General features: G+C 46.1%; 1 protein-coding gene across 4 annotated transcripts in view; it reads right to left on the bottom strand.

Moving 5' to 3' along the window:
- Positions 1–13,280, bottom strand: part of LOC144943092 (regulator of G-protein signaling 7-like) — an 87,302-nt gene that overhangs the window by 12,686 nt on the left and 61,336 nt on the right. For all 4 annotated transcript variants that reach the window (XM_078870253.1, XM_078870254.1, XM_078870256.1 and 1 more), the window contains 6 exons: positions 12,270–12,344; positions 9,279–9,377; positions 7,914–7,975; positions 4,327–4,437; positions 2,820–2,945; positions 555–741 (listed from right to left, as the gene is read on the bottom strand). In XM_078870253.1, coding sequence (XP_078726379.1) covers positions 555–741; positions 2,820–2,945; positions 4,327–4,437; positions 7,914–7,975; positions 9,279–9,377; positions 12,270–12,344 — 660 coding nt within the window. The remainder of the gene's footprint in view (positions 1–554; positions 742–2,819; positions 2,946–4,326; positions 4,438–7,913; positions 7,976–9,278; positions 9,378–12,269; positions 12,345–13,280) is intronic.

Raw genomic sequence — 13,280 nt, 5'->3', positions numbered from 1 at the left:
GCAGGACCTCTTTTAGAAGTGTCATTTAAAGGATGCACTGAGGAAGGCAACTTCCATCCAATGTTATATTTATTTCAGTCACGATTGTATGCTGTTTATGACCTTAATTGGTTCTCACTCACAATACTTGTCAGTGAGAACCAATAAACTGTTGTGCAGGAGATCATTATCCTTGTGTGTTTATATCTATATTAATTAGTTAATAGTAAATATACATCTCCAAATTACATGTTTAACAACTAATGAGCGACTGTGTAGGAAGACCAAATAATTAATTACAATTGCCCCTTTAGGTCACCTTATGGCACGCTGTACTGCATGTCATACTGACAATAACAATGCCGTGATGATATCTGCCGCAGAAAACGATGGCGATGATGATTTGGGTAACGTCAATGGTGACAGCGAGACGATGGTGTCAACGAACAGCGATGGTGACAATGATGATGCCGATGACAAAGATATCAACAATAACGAGGATGATGAAACGATGTTGTCAGTGATGACAACGATGGCGATGATGACGACCGGACTAATTTCCGCAAGTGCGCTACCTGCGCGTCCTCGAAGGTGTAGCGGCCGGGTTCCTTGACGTTCTGCAGCGTCTTGTCGTAGCTCTTCGAGTCGAGGTTGATGGCGCTGGGCGCCCCCGACGCCAGGAACTCGCGCCAGATCTCCTGCACGCGTTCGGGGACCTCCCGCATGGGCCGGCACTTGAGGTCCTGCACCGCCAGCCAGAACCTGTGCGACCAGACACGCACAGCTGTAGTAGCATGTGGAGCAGGGGCGCCACGGTGGCTAGGAGATGTTAACTGCCTCGCCTGGTATACAGGAGGTCGTGGGTTCGATCGTGACCCTGACGCCTGCCATATATATGCAGTCTGCGTGTTTTCTCTATGGTCGTGTGGATTTTTCTCCGGGTCCTCCAATTTTTCCCTCCACATTTAGAATCAACGTGCGTTTACAGTATGTGGCTGCTATAAATTTCCACGTGATAAGCCACTTCGTTGAGCTATTATTTGTGGCCAGGTCGCTTCTGAAAAATTGCGATATAGCTCAGTGGGCCTTACCTGGTACATTATGATTACGCTTGTTTTACCTGGGAAAGCTTCACCGAGTCTCAGGACTCTTTCTCATGAGGGTTCAGCAAGTTTTTCGCAGTAGGGGACGATGACTGCTGTGTAAATTCCTAATGAGTAATTTGTGAGAACGTTTTCAAAATTGGACAATAATGCCAGCACACAATGTTCCCATGCTTGTAAATGACATAACGGGATCTGTAACGTTCACTGTGAAGCAAATAGCATATAGCGTATGTCGACGGTGAATACACCTGCAGTATTAATCAGGGTGGCCAATGGATTTGAACTGTGAACCTCTGCAACCAATGACAAACGTGCTCCCGCTGAACGATTTCACCACCCTTTTCTATGGCTAGGAAACTTTCAAATTGAAACAAAACGACTTGAAACGTACCGATTTTCAAAGCTAATCATACCACTTTCCAAAGTAAAAAAAATATATTTAAAGAACTCATTTTTGGCTTTTTCTGAGAGCCATCGAATTCAATGGGCTTAAAACTCGTCAGCCTGGAAAGGAGGCAGACTTCAAAAAGATCGTGGGATCCATTCTTTAAAAAAACATTTAAACCCCCCTCTCTCCATGTCTGGAACCCTCAGGCACAGTGACACCAGGACGCACTTCTTGTTCACCGCGTGAGAGCCACCCTCAGCCAACGCGCGCCGCAGCAGCTCTTTACCCTCCCACGTGCTAGCCCCCCCCCCCGTCCATTTCACCCCCCACCACCACAAACGTTTTACCGCACCCCTCGCCTGTTTATTTTAAGAAACGCACGGCTAACGATGGAAAATCCCAACTCCGAGCTCTATGCACGAGGACGCGCGTGACCTGTAACCCCGGGTTTATCCTTGGAATGGACCATGCATCCGAAAATGTGAATAAAGAAATACATTTAAAAAAAATAAGCAAACTTGGCAGCCCTAGTGCTTAAACCTACAGGGTTAGCGAGTGTGCGCCAGTCGCGTGTGCGATGCTCGGCTCTTCCTGACCACCTTCCCACGTGCACCGAGCCGGGCGCGAGAGCAGCACTGAGTGTAATTGAGACGGATGAGGCCAATGACCCCAATATTTTGACCCGTTAGCGCGGCACACATTTGCATGAATGTATAATCACTGGCAACTTATCACGCTGTCGTGACATGCGCTGACATGTGTGGGAAAGCCTCACGGTTTACATTGAACTATTCCAGCCCCGGCAACATCTCTCAATGTGGCTAGATTAGTTTAACCACATTTTTCACGCGATGATGTCTTTAATTAGTGTTTGCACAGGAATTATTTTTGTTAAATAGAATTATCTCTCCATCATTCCTATATTGAAAAAAAGCTGAGAATTTTTTAAAGACTTTTAAACCATGAAGAGTTGCATGCTTGAAATTAGACTGAGAGACAGAAAGGAAGACATGAAACAGTAATTTAGAGACATCGTATTTCATGTTATATAAAACTACATCGGCTTGGGTAGGACACGCCACTAGTGGCTACCAAAGAAGAGAATGCCTCAGAGGGCGCCCACTAATGGAGAGATTAGAGCGATGAGATCAGCTCGTGATGGAATTTTGCATCATGGAACCATGACTCATAGCGACAGCATCGGGGGGGGGACTTTCTCCAGCAGTGGATAGATCATGGCTTATGAGAAAGATGATGATGAACATTTTGGTCCCTCTTGGAACTTTTCGTCCATTTCCTTTAAACGTCACGAGAGCCTACTTGCTGCACTGCAGTCACATTCCCACCTCAGATTTTCGGAGCTGAACTCGGACTCGAGGAACCGCAGGAACTGGTCCCGGCCCACCGAGTCTTTGAGAGCCTCGTCGATGCCGAAGCCCCACCTCTTCACTCTCTGCTGACTTGGCTCTTTGCTGCGAAGAGGAGACGGCAACACGGCACGACGTGAACACCTTCCTGTGAGCGGCGAGTGGTCGCAAACTCCGAGCTAAAACACGACCGGAGGAGCACGCTGGCAAGGTGGCTGAGGAAGCTAACGCCTCATCGGAGCATTGATCTTGGGGTTCACGTGAGTGGAGTCTACGCGTGAGTACAAAAACCAGGTTCACAACATCCATACCTCCAATTTGCACGGTTGGCTACGTACGGTGCAAAAATAATGTCAACATGCACACATCCGTACATACGTCATGTGGCGCATCGTGCTGCTCTTTGCTACTGGCGACTCAAACTCCGAGCGAAACTTCTCTGTATGCCTCATCGGGCTTCTGACCAGGAAGTCACTCGAATACGTCGTCTGATCAGTTTCTGGCCCTGAGAGGGGATTTTTGTCAGCATTTAGGTCTACTTCGAATTAACGATGTCCATTTCGCCTAGGTGATGGTATTGTTTTTAAGGTAACGAGAGAGCATCTGAATTCCCACGGAACCGTAGCACCACAGAGTGTTTGCTTGGTTACGGAATGGCCAGAGCCCTGAGCATGAGACCCAGAAGCTGAATCTGTCTCCCTTACAAAGGGGGATTTGCGAGGACGTCTGTGTCAAAGAGCTCCGTAGCTCATTGGATTCCTCTTTTCATTCACATTATTGTCCTTCCACAAAGGGCCAGCTCGCTTTTATCGCTGCAGCTGACATATTCCACACATTCTGGTCTAATCGTAGTGAGACTGCTTAAAACAGATGTTCTTCGCGAGTCCTTGCCTGGCCTCACCATTAACATTCCACTTATGGTCATGAAATTTAGTTAATGCAAATGATGGGCAAATCACAGAGATCTCGAGAAAACGCCAGTAATTTATTTATTCACTCAATATATAACCTACATTTACTTATTTTGCTAACTCGGCAGGCACATTGGTATCAGGTGGGGGTATTGCTGTTCTCTGTCCTTAAACAGTCGAGCATTTCGGGTTGTTTTTTATTTCAATTATTATCCAGTCAAGGTTAGTAAAGATGTCTGACAAAGGTGGGAACGCATGGCACGTGGCAGGCACGTGACAGGGTGCCGCATGCTGCACCCTGTCACGTGGCAGGCACGTGACAGGGTGCCGCATGCTGCACCCAGTGCGTGCTGGCCGGCCCTCCGAGGGACACACTTGCGTCGTGGGGGGGGTGGGGGGGTTGTAGCGGGGGCCATGGGTGGGGGGGGGATCGTAGGGGGGGATAATTCGGGGGGGGGGGTCGTAGGGGGGTGGGGATCGTGGTGGTGGGGATCCTAGGGGGGAGTGAGGGGATCGTCCCAGGGGGGACGGTAGGGGGGGCGGAGATCGTAGGGGGGCGGGGTAGGGGGGCTCACCTCGCCTCCACCTCCCACAGCGTGGTGTCGTCCGTGATCCACGGGTTGGAGGGCTCAGGCGTGGTCAGGAAGGGATCGTACTCCGTGTACTGCTCCCTGTAGCTGATGAGGCTGTGGTGGAAACACAGCACCAATACAACACAGGACAACAGTACAAATATGGATCAGCAATGCCAGTGGCAGTGTTTTAAATAGCCCAGTTGGATATTGGAATCATGTCCCCAGACAGTATGAATGTTTATTTTTATCTTCTTAATTGTGTTTTTTATTGTGGGTTCTTGCACATGCGTACTTGCTAAAGCAATAAGTCAAGAAACATCTATTCTGTTCTCTCCAGTTGCCTGGGTCTCTTGACCCAATCCTGGCTAGCTGGCACAGAAACTCAATAAACAAACAGGTCAAGTCAAGTGGTTTGTTTGTTTGACCAGATGAGAAGTCAGAGACCGGGACAGTCTTGTTTGCAAGTGACCTGGGTCACAGGCTGTGTCACATGAGAAATTGAAAATATTGCATGAACATAAATAAACGTGACGTAACATATGTTTTGTAACATAAGTTGGCTCAGGTGTTTGTTCCAGCCGGCAAAGGAGCAGAGTTCCTGGTCGAGAATTTGAATCTTGAACATGGTTAACTCAGGTTATTACCATTATAAAACTATTTTCCAGAACATTCCAGATAGATTCAGTGCTGAGTAAACTTGGAGTAACTTCTAAAACATTCTAGAACTTTCCAGTAATATAAATAGTAGTATAAATGCAGACAAACCCTGGGCATCTCATTTCACCTGCGAGCAATGCAAAAAAAACTCTGGAAGGTAAGATGGACAATTGTTGCTAGAAATATTATGTTATAAAATTAGTTAACATTTTTTAAATTGTAAAAGTTTGTAATTTTTAAATGTTTTACAATTTTCAATGTTATTGAGAAATGTTGCGAGAATCTCTTACACATTAGTCATGGGTGAAATAAATGTTTTTTTGTAGGATGGTACAGAGAGGAAAAGAGAGCCATGAAGTTCGCCATCCCAAGAATTTGGTGGGAACCCACTAACCACTCAAGCAACTGCTACTTCTGCATGGTGGACCCTTCCAAACGTCGGACTGTCAAGAATGCACCTGCTATCACGTGTCCGAACCTTCCTTCATTCATCGCCCCGGTGCCATACTGCCATGATCTCCCCGTACCCACTCCTCCGGAGAGAGAGCAGTCGTCTTTTAGAAGAGAGCAGCAAGTCAGAGAGCGAGGAAGACGTTGTAGATCCAGATGACAATTTCAGAGGTGGAGCTGAGGAGAGAAACCCATACTACCCCAACCAAAAAGACCACAACGACTTGATCAGAAATCTTGGTCCCACCAAGTCCAATGTTGGATAAAAGTGTGCAAGTCGCAGATCAGATGAAGCGTCAGCAACCTTTTTGCAGCTTATGATGTTTTACCTACGTGACTTTACCGAAAAAACCTAAGAATATGATGCCTTGCAGTCACGAAAGCTTTAAATCTAGAATTTGTGCAGCTTCTTCACCCGTCAAGATGGGCTCTGCTGCTGCCAGCAGAGCCCATCGGAATCGCTTGTAACCAGAATGGGTGGCGCCTCTTCATTGACAGCTCATCCAGGAGCCTCAAAGGTGTGCTGCTCCATAATGGTAACAAATACCCGTCTCTTCCCCTGGCTCACTCGGTGCACCTCGAAGAGGATTACAACAGCATCAAGACCTTGCTGGACGCCTTGAAGTATGATGAGTACGGCTGGGAGGTCATCGGAGACTTCAAAATGGTGGCATTCCTGATGGGTCTCCAAGGCGGTTTTACCAAGTTTCCCTGCTATCTTTGCCTTTGGGACAGCAGGGACACCAAGGCGCACTACCACAGGCGGGAGCCACTGCACATCAAATTGGGCCTCATGAAACAATTTGTCAAGGAGTCGGCAGCCTTCAAGTACCTTCAAGACTTCTTCCCTAAGCTGTCTGAGGCAAAGGTCAAAGCCGGTATCTTCGTCGGACCACAGATAAAGAAGATCCTGGAGTGCAATTAATTCCCCAAGAAGCTCACTAGTAAGGAGAAAGCAGCTTGGAACAGCTTTGTCGCAGTGGTTCGTGGCTTCCTGGGCAATCACAAGGTCAAAAACTATGTGGAGCTGGTTGAAATTCTGGTAAAAAACTACGGCACAAAGGGCTGTAGGATGTCCTTCAAAGTCCATATCCTTGATTCTCATCTTGATAAATTCAAGGAGAACATGGGAGCGTACTCGGAGGAGCAAGGCGAGTGCTTCCACCAGGATATACTGGACTTTGAACGCCGCTACCAAGGACAGTATAACAAGAACATGATGGGAGACTACATTTGGGGGCTGATTCGTGAAAGTGATTTACAGTATAATCGTAAATCTCGAAAAACTACTCACTTCTACATTTTTTGTAGTAATTTTTGTGTTACTTTAGTATACATGTTAATTTTGATTCATATGTTGTTAATTCCTGACTTTATGTGAACAAAAAGACACACATTCGCCCGTTTTCTCATTGAAAATAGGTACATTTCAAAATATCACTGTCCTGGTCACAAAAGCAAAGTTTGTGAGGAATAATAGCCATTTTCTATACTTTTTAGGCATAAGCAATTACGATATAACACTTACTACCCACAAACAAAAATTGTGTTACATAGTGTAATCAATGTCACCATCTGCATCTTCATAATCGGCATCATCATGAGAATCATCAGCATCTTCATGTCCACCATCATCACCATTGTCAGAATCGGCATCATGGTCATGACAATAATGATGACAATAAGGGTAGTGCTTCGGCACGTGAGCTACTCTAGCCAATAAGAACAACAAGAACAACTGAAACTATAGTCTAGCAGCATAGTTGTACATCATTTGGCTTACTTTAAAGGACAATGCATATTCACACTCACAGTATGAATCCTTTTAAATAATGTTTCATCATTAATTTATATATGATCATTCTGGATGGCACTTTCCATCACTGGGGAAGTGATTTTATCGTAAGTGCAGCGATATTAAATTATCATGAAATAATACGTGCCTTGACTTAAAGCGAAATAATATTATGAAAGCACAATCCTCGCTTGCAGGTGGTTACACCGGCGATGACGGCAGCAGCGACCATCGCTGCTTTAGCGGCAGGACCAGAGGGACGTGCGCCGAATAGTGTGTGACGGTGTGGTGTGTGACGGTGTGGTGTGTGACGGTGCGGTGTGTGACGGTGTGGTGTGTGACGGTGTGGTGTGTGACGGCGTGGTGTGTGACGGCGCGGTGTGTGACGGTGCGGTGTGTGACGGTGCATTGTGTGACGGTGTGGTGTGTGACGGTGCGGTGTGTGACGGTGTGGTGTGTGACGGTGTGGTGTGTGACGGTGTGGTGCGTGACGGTGTGGTGTGTGTGACGGTGTGGTGTGTGTGACGGTGTGGTGTGTGACGGTGTGGGTGTGACGGTGTGGGTGTGACGGTGTGGGTGTGACGGTGTGGTGCGTGACGGTGTGGTGTGTGTGACGGTGTGGTGTGTGTGACGGTGTGGTGTGTGACGGTGTGGGTGTGACGGTGTGGGTGTGACGGTGTCGTACCTCTCTGCAACCTTTGACATCTTCATGCAGTGTCGGTCAAGTTGTCCCCTGAGAAAGATGATCTGCAGAGTTTAAGCAGAAAAACAGGTCCGCCAAAGTTAAGGCGTTCAGATGAGAACTAAACTGAAACAATAAATGTTAAAATATCTCAGATGTTATATCTCTGTGTAACTAGAGGGATTTCAGCCTTCAAGATTGTAACTTTATTCATTTTGTTTACCCGCAAGGATGTGTGTCTTGAGTAGTTAACAACAGCAGTGTAGGTTTAATTAATTACCAAGTGTTTAAAAGCTTATCTTGAAGAGTTTTGCATTCTCAGTAAACACCATTTCATTATCTTCTGCTTTTTTAACACTAATTTGCTACTCGTTAAGAATCCCACATCTTTCGTTGAGTGTTCAATTTAATTAATCTGTACATCAAATTACCATATTACTAAATACCATTCATGATGGCTGGCTTTTGTAGACCATGAAGCAGGTGTTTGACTGGATAATGTAGCTGCCTGAATATTCTATTTGCTTAATCGTTTATTTCAGAATGTACAGAAACCAGTTATGTGGATAGAGCAGCTTACGCTGCAACTTCGTGAAGGTGGCAACAACGTCCCAATTACACACCGAGTCAGACGAGGAGGTGCGCTCTCCACTGAACACTATTCGCGCAGCAGCGACGTCAGAAGACGTTTTCCAGAAATTCCATTGGAGACATAGTGGCATCAGCATAAATGTAAACTGTACTCAGAATCAAAATCTTTATTTAGACTCGAGAAATCCGATGAGCACTTGAAGCTCTTTTTCAAAGATGTCCAGTAGGGGCGAGTCATAAAGTCACAACAACAAACAATACAACACAATCTATAGGAGTGCAAAGTATACGAAAGCTAAGAAAATCACTATAAATACATAAAATTATTTATGTAAATAAAGTATATAAGCTCAAATTGCATAAGTGCATATATTCCAAAGGTTTGGCAAGGCAGCAAAACAACAGCAAAAACAGTTCCAGACCACACCAAGACAACAACACACAGTCCCTCGATAAAACTGCACATTCACATTGAACTATTGACCATCTCAGATTAGCACACTGCAAGGGGATCGTCCCAACCAATGGGAGCGAACGAAGGGTTCTTTAACGGCTGTGGGCAACGTATTGCAGCGTTTGCTGAGACCTGAATAGCTTTTAGGACTTTAACATGAAGTATTATTAATAAAAAAGCATGTGAAGATATTTTATAATAAAAAAATGTTCTGCAAGAGGCTCCCCTATTTCTGGCAGGATCTAATGCTCCCTCCTACTTGTTCGGTGATAGGTGCTCTGTGTCGATAACCCAGACAATGAGAAGATAGCGGTTGCACTCGCCTGGGTCCTCAGCTCGTCCTCCGTGGGGGGCTTGGCGTCGACAGGCAGAGCGTGCGTGGGACTCTGGGAGTGCGAGTCGCCTTGGAGACCGTAGACCGACTGTGAAGAAACACACGGCAACGGGGTGACTCCCAGGAAACACACGACAACGGGCCGACTGCCAAGTGAGGTTTCATGGTTGTGTCGTGCAGCCTTTCTCCGCTGCGGCACGATGTCCAGCGTTTCGCTCCAGATGCCGGGAGCTTCTTTAACATTCATTTCATCAACGTTCACTTCCAGAAGAAGCTACCAGCAAGTGCGGCGATGTGTCGGACATCGTGCTGAATGGCTAAACATGAGAACTCGCCCGAGGACAGTCGCTTGTCATTTACATTTTAACATACAATGGAACACCGATTGGTATCGAGAAGCGGCTAAATAAAATCACTAAAATCTCCACCGCAACTTCAAAATAATGACACTTTATCTCAAACACTTTTATCATATGTACCATTTCTTAATTGCTGTAAAGCATTGAATTAAAGCGCTCTATAAATCTAGATAAGACAAGTGGGACACAAAAAGACAAAAATCCCAGGTATAGCCTTAACAGACTGTTGGGGCAAGTGCTGCAAGCGAGTAGCACCTATGAAGGCCAGCACAGGACACAAGGGGGTGGGTGGCCAGCACCACGCTGTATGGAAGCTATCTCAACTGACGCTCCACACAAAGCTCCGGCTCTTCTTGGTCACTGTCATGCCCTCCATTTTATTTGCTTGCGAAACGTGGACCCCTCTAATAGAACATCTGCTCCGGATTGAAACATTCAGGCTGTCCTGCCTATGATCCATCCTGGGTTAAACGACACATTCCGATCAGCGAGCTCCTCCGGTGCACAAGGCTGCATGTAGCCCGCATGCCCAGCCACCGCATGCCCAAGCATCTTCTTTGGGCTGGATAGAGGGGACAAAATTAGTGCGGCGGGCTGAGAAGGGATGGACTGATGCGTTACAGGAGGATGTGGAGCTGAGTGGACTTGCCGAAGACCGGTACCAGCGGTGTCAAGATCGCCTGGCCTGATACAAGCACCGCGTTGACGTCACTGCCACTTAGTAGGGAATGGCGGCTGTTGTTGTGTGTGTTGTATGTATGTTGAACTTTTTCTGCACCGTATGTAGCCAACCGTACTAATCGGAGGAGCGGTAGTGCAGTGGTTAGCGCACTGTACTACGAATCTAGTGAGTCGAATTTATTTCCCACTGATGGCTACCAACACCAGTGACGATTATCTGAACCAGTCTCAGGAATCCCCGGGGTCGACTCAGCCTCAAATGAGTGCCTTGGGTATGTAAACGTCGCCACGAAAGAGACTAAGGCGGCCGGGCATGGTGCTGACCACCCACCTCTCTCTGTGTGCCGTGCCGGCCTTCATAGCTGCTAACTTACAGCACTTGCCCCAAAAGTATGTTAACGCTATACGGGGGATTTCTGTATTTTGTGTGTTTGCATGCGCTGAAATCAACAGTCTCTTATTCAAAGGAAAAGCTTCAGCCTTGAAAATATTTATGAATGAACATTTTCTGGACGTTTTTCTTTGGTGACATGTGACATTGTAAAAAAAAACGCCTTGTTCAGTGATTTTCATGCATTTGACAGCAGCTACCATTTCCTATACCCTATTTGAATTACAATAGAGCATTTAGGTGAAAGGTTTTCTCTGAAGAGACCTAATCATCAAATAGGTGGCACTTTTGAATATTTTCGCGAGCCATTCGTCGAAATTGAGGCTGACGGATCCATCACCCTCAGGCTGCTTTTTTAAAGTAGATTTTTTTTTTCTAAACGCACTATATTGTAAACCAGGCAGCACTGCAATATATACATACATTGTTTGTATTACCAAACCTTACTGTTTCACAACAGGGAGCTCTGATCCTCGATATTACATCGCAATCGACGAGTCATACACATTTTGCTTCCCAGTTGTTCTGGGGTCTACTTTTGCTCGGTTTTCGTTCGTTATACGAAATCGCTTGCTGTGAGGCTTGCGTGCGAGGCTTAGTGAACAGTGTCCCACCCAGCAGGCGGCCAGCAGACATCATTAGACGTGACCCAGAAAGGTGTGAGCCGTGCGACGTGTACGTGCGATCCATCTCCCGTGCCTCTCAGGCTGCAGCAATCTGGGTGTTAACAGTCTCGGGTTCCCAGCCAAATGTGTTCCATATTCCTAGGGTAAAAGAGCTTCGCATGCAACTCTCTAGAATCGATATTTCACGGATCCAGGCTGCAATTCCATTCAAGAATCGATAATCTTTGTTGACATTGTGGAGAATGTAGCTGCTTCCATTGCTTGCAAATGTACACAACGAATTGACAATATGCGACATACACAGCAGAATTCCACTTATCCGTGGCCCTATTAACCTTGAATTCTATTTTACATGGGACCAATTGGGTCTAGAAAAAAATGGGCCCCCATATTTTTCACAAATTGACCGTGTTTTTGTCTCTTTTCCTCATCATAGAACGGTCTCCTATTCATCTGCACTTATTTTGCGGTCAAGTGGAGACACATGACAGATTCATCCCATTAGCCGTGGGATATCCACAACTTTTGTGTCACGGAAACGTGAAGTAATTTTGCTAATAAACCCACAGATAACAGGACCATAAATGAGTGAGGATCAGCTACTAATTAAACGAGCCCATGCTTGAATATATATATTTTATCACAAACCACGGTTAATCCGAAATTCGGATAATGTAATAATGGGGAGTTGGCTGAGGTGTAAGGCGGCGTTCTTCATTGCAAGGCCCGTGGGTCACGGGCGGCCCCTGGTGGCCTTTGGGGCGGTCCCCGACAATACACAAATGTGAAACACCCCCCCCCCCCATCGTGCTGTCAAACCCAATGGTTTCAAATGTGTGGTGGCCCTCACACTCTGATGTTGGAGAAAGTGGGCCCTCTCTCAAAGTTAGTGAGGAACGCTGCCCTAGGGGATTGGAGCTCACCTTTCGGGTTTTGTGTGGGTTCTTCATGCGGCACGATTTCTTGATGTCCATCTCCGTCGTGTTCACACAGCCAGGCTGGGCACAAGATGAATTCACCACTTTTTAACCGAGTCGTCGTGACAACGGAAACTCAACACGGAGTCATTCCGTCGTCACTTAATGAATTGATTATGCACAGTCTAACTCTATTTTTAAGCAGGATATAGATTTATTTATTTTTAACGTAAAGAGTGGAACTCTGTTGGAGAGAAATGAGAAGTGGATTCAAGGACAGTGGAGAGTTTGTTCGTCCACGCGGTTGTACCAGTCCAGTCCCAAAAATGCTTTGTTTAATCGCGGTAACGTTTTTGGGCCTTTGACCACACGCCCAAAGGTGAAATATGCAACAATAACTCGTAGCAACCACTCGAAGTCGAGCAGTGCGAGGAGAGAAGCAGAAGGCAGTGGTTGTTGCAACATGCAGTGTTGGTGGCTGAACACAAAATGAATGGCACGACGACAGAAATTGTCTGGCAGACCTCAACATCTTTATAAAAATCATTGAGTGAAGTTAATTGGAACAGTAACCCTGGTTGTAAAAACATAACTCAAAATAACCTAAAGCCTCATTTAGGGCAATATAAATAACATACATAAGCGAACAATGTGTCTCCTTCTGTCTCTCTACATGAAAATAAAAGTATTTATTACATAACCCATTGGCCCCACAGCCTTCTGAGCGTACACAATTTCAGCAGCATCTTGTACTGAACCAATAGTACTGCCTCAGTACTCATCTCTTTAAAGCCCTGAGCTCGTAGTGGAAATTCCTCATTTCTGTGGAAGGAGAAAGGCTATCCAGAGGACAACCACTGTTGACATCCTCACTAAGTGGTACTGATTTTATCGACCTCATAAGGATGATCTGCTGAGTCAATCTCCAACCAGGATTTGAACTCGCGACCTTCTGATGGCCGGCCGCTGCCTCTGCCGCCAGGCAATCAGAGGGGCTGAATAATTAATGTCATCCTG

This window comes from Lampetra fluviatilis, chromosome 30 (genome assembly GCF_964198595.1).
Source record: "Lampetra fluviatilis chromosome 30, kcLamFluv1.1, whole genome shotgun sequence".
NCBI lineage: Eukaryota > Metazoa > Chordata > Hyperoartia > Petromyzontiformes > Petromyzontidae > Lampetra > Lampetra fluviatilis.
The sequence above is the reverse complement of the archived record's forward strand: the minus strand, read 5'-3'. Positions and strand labels throughout refer to the sequence as shown.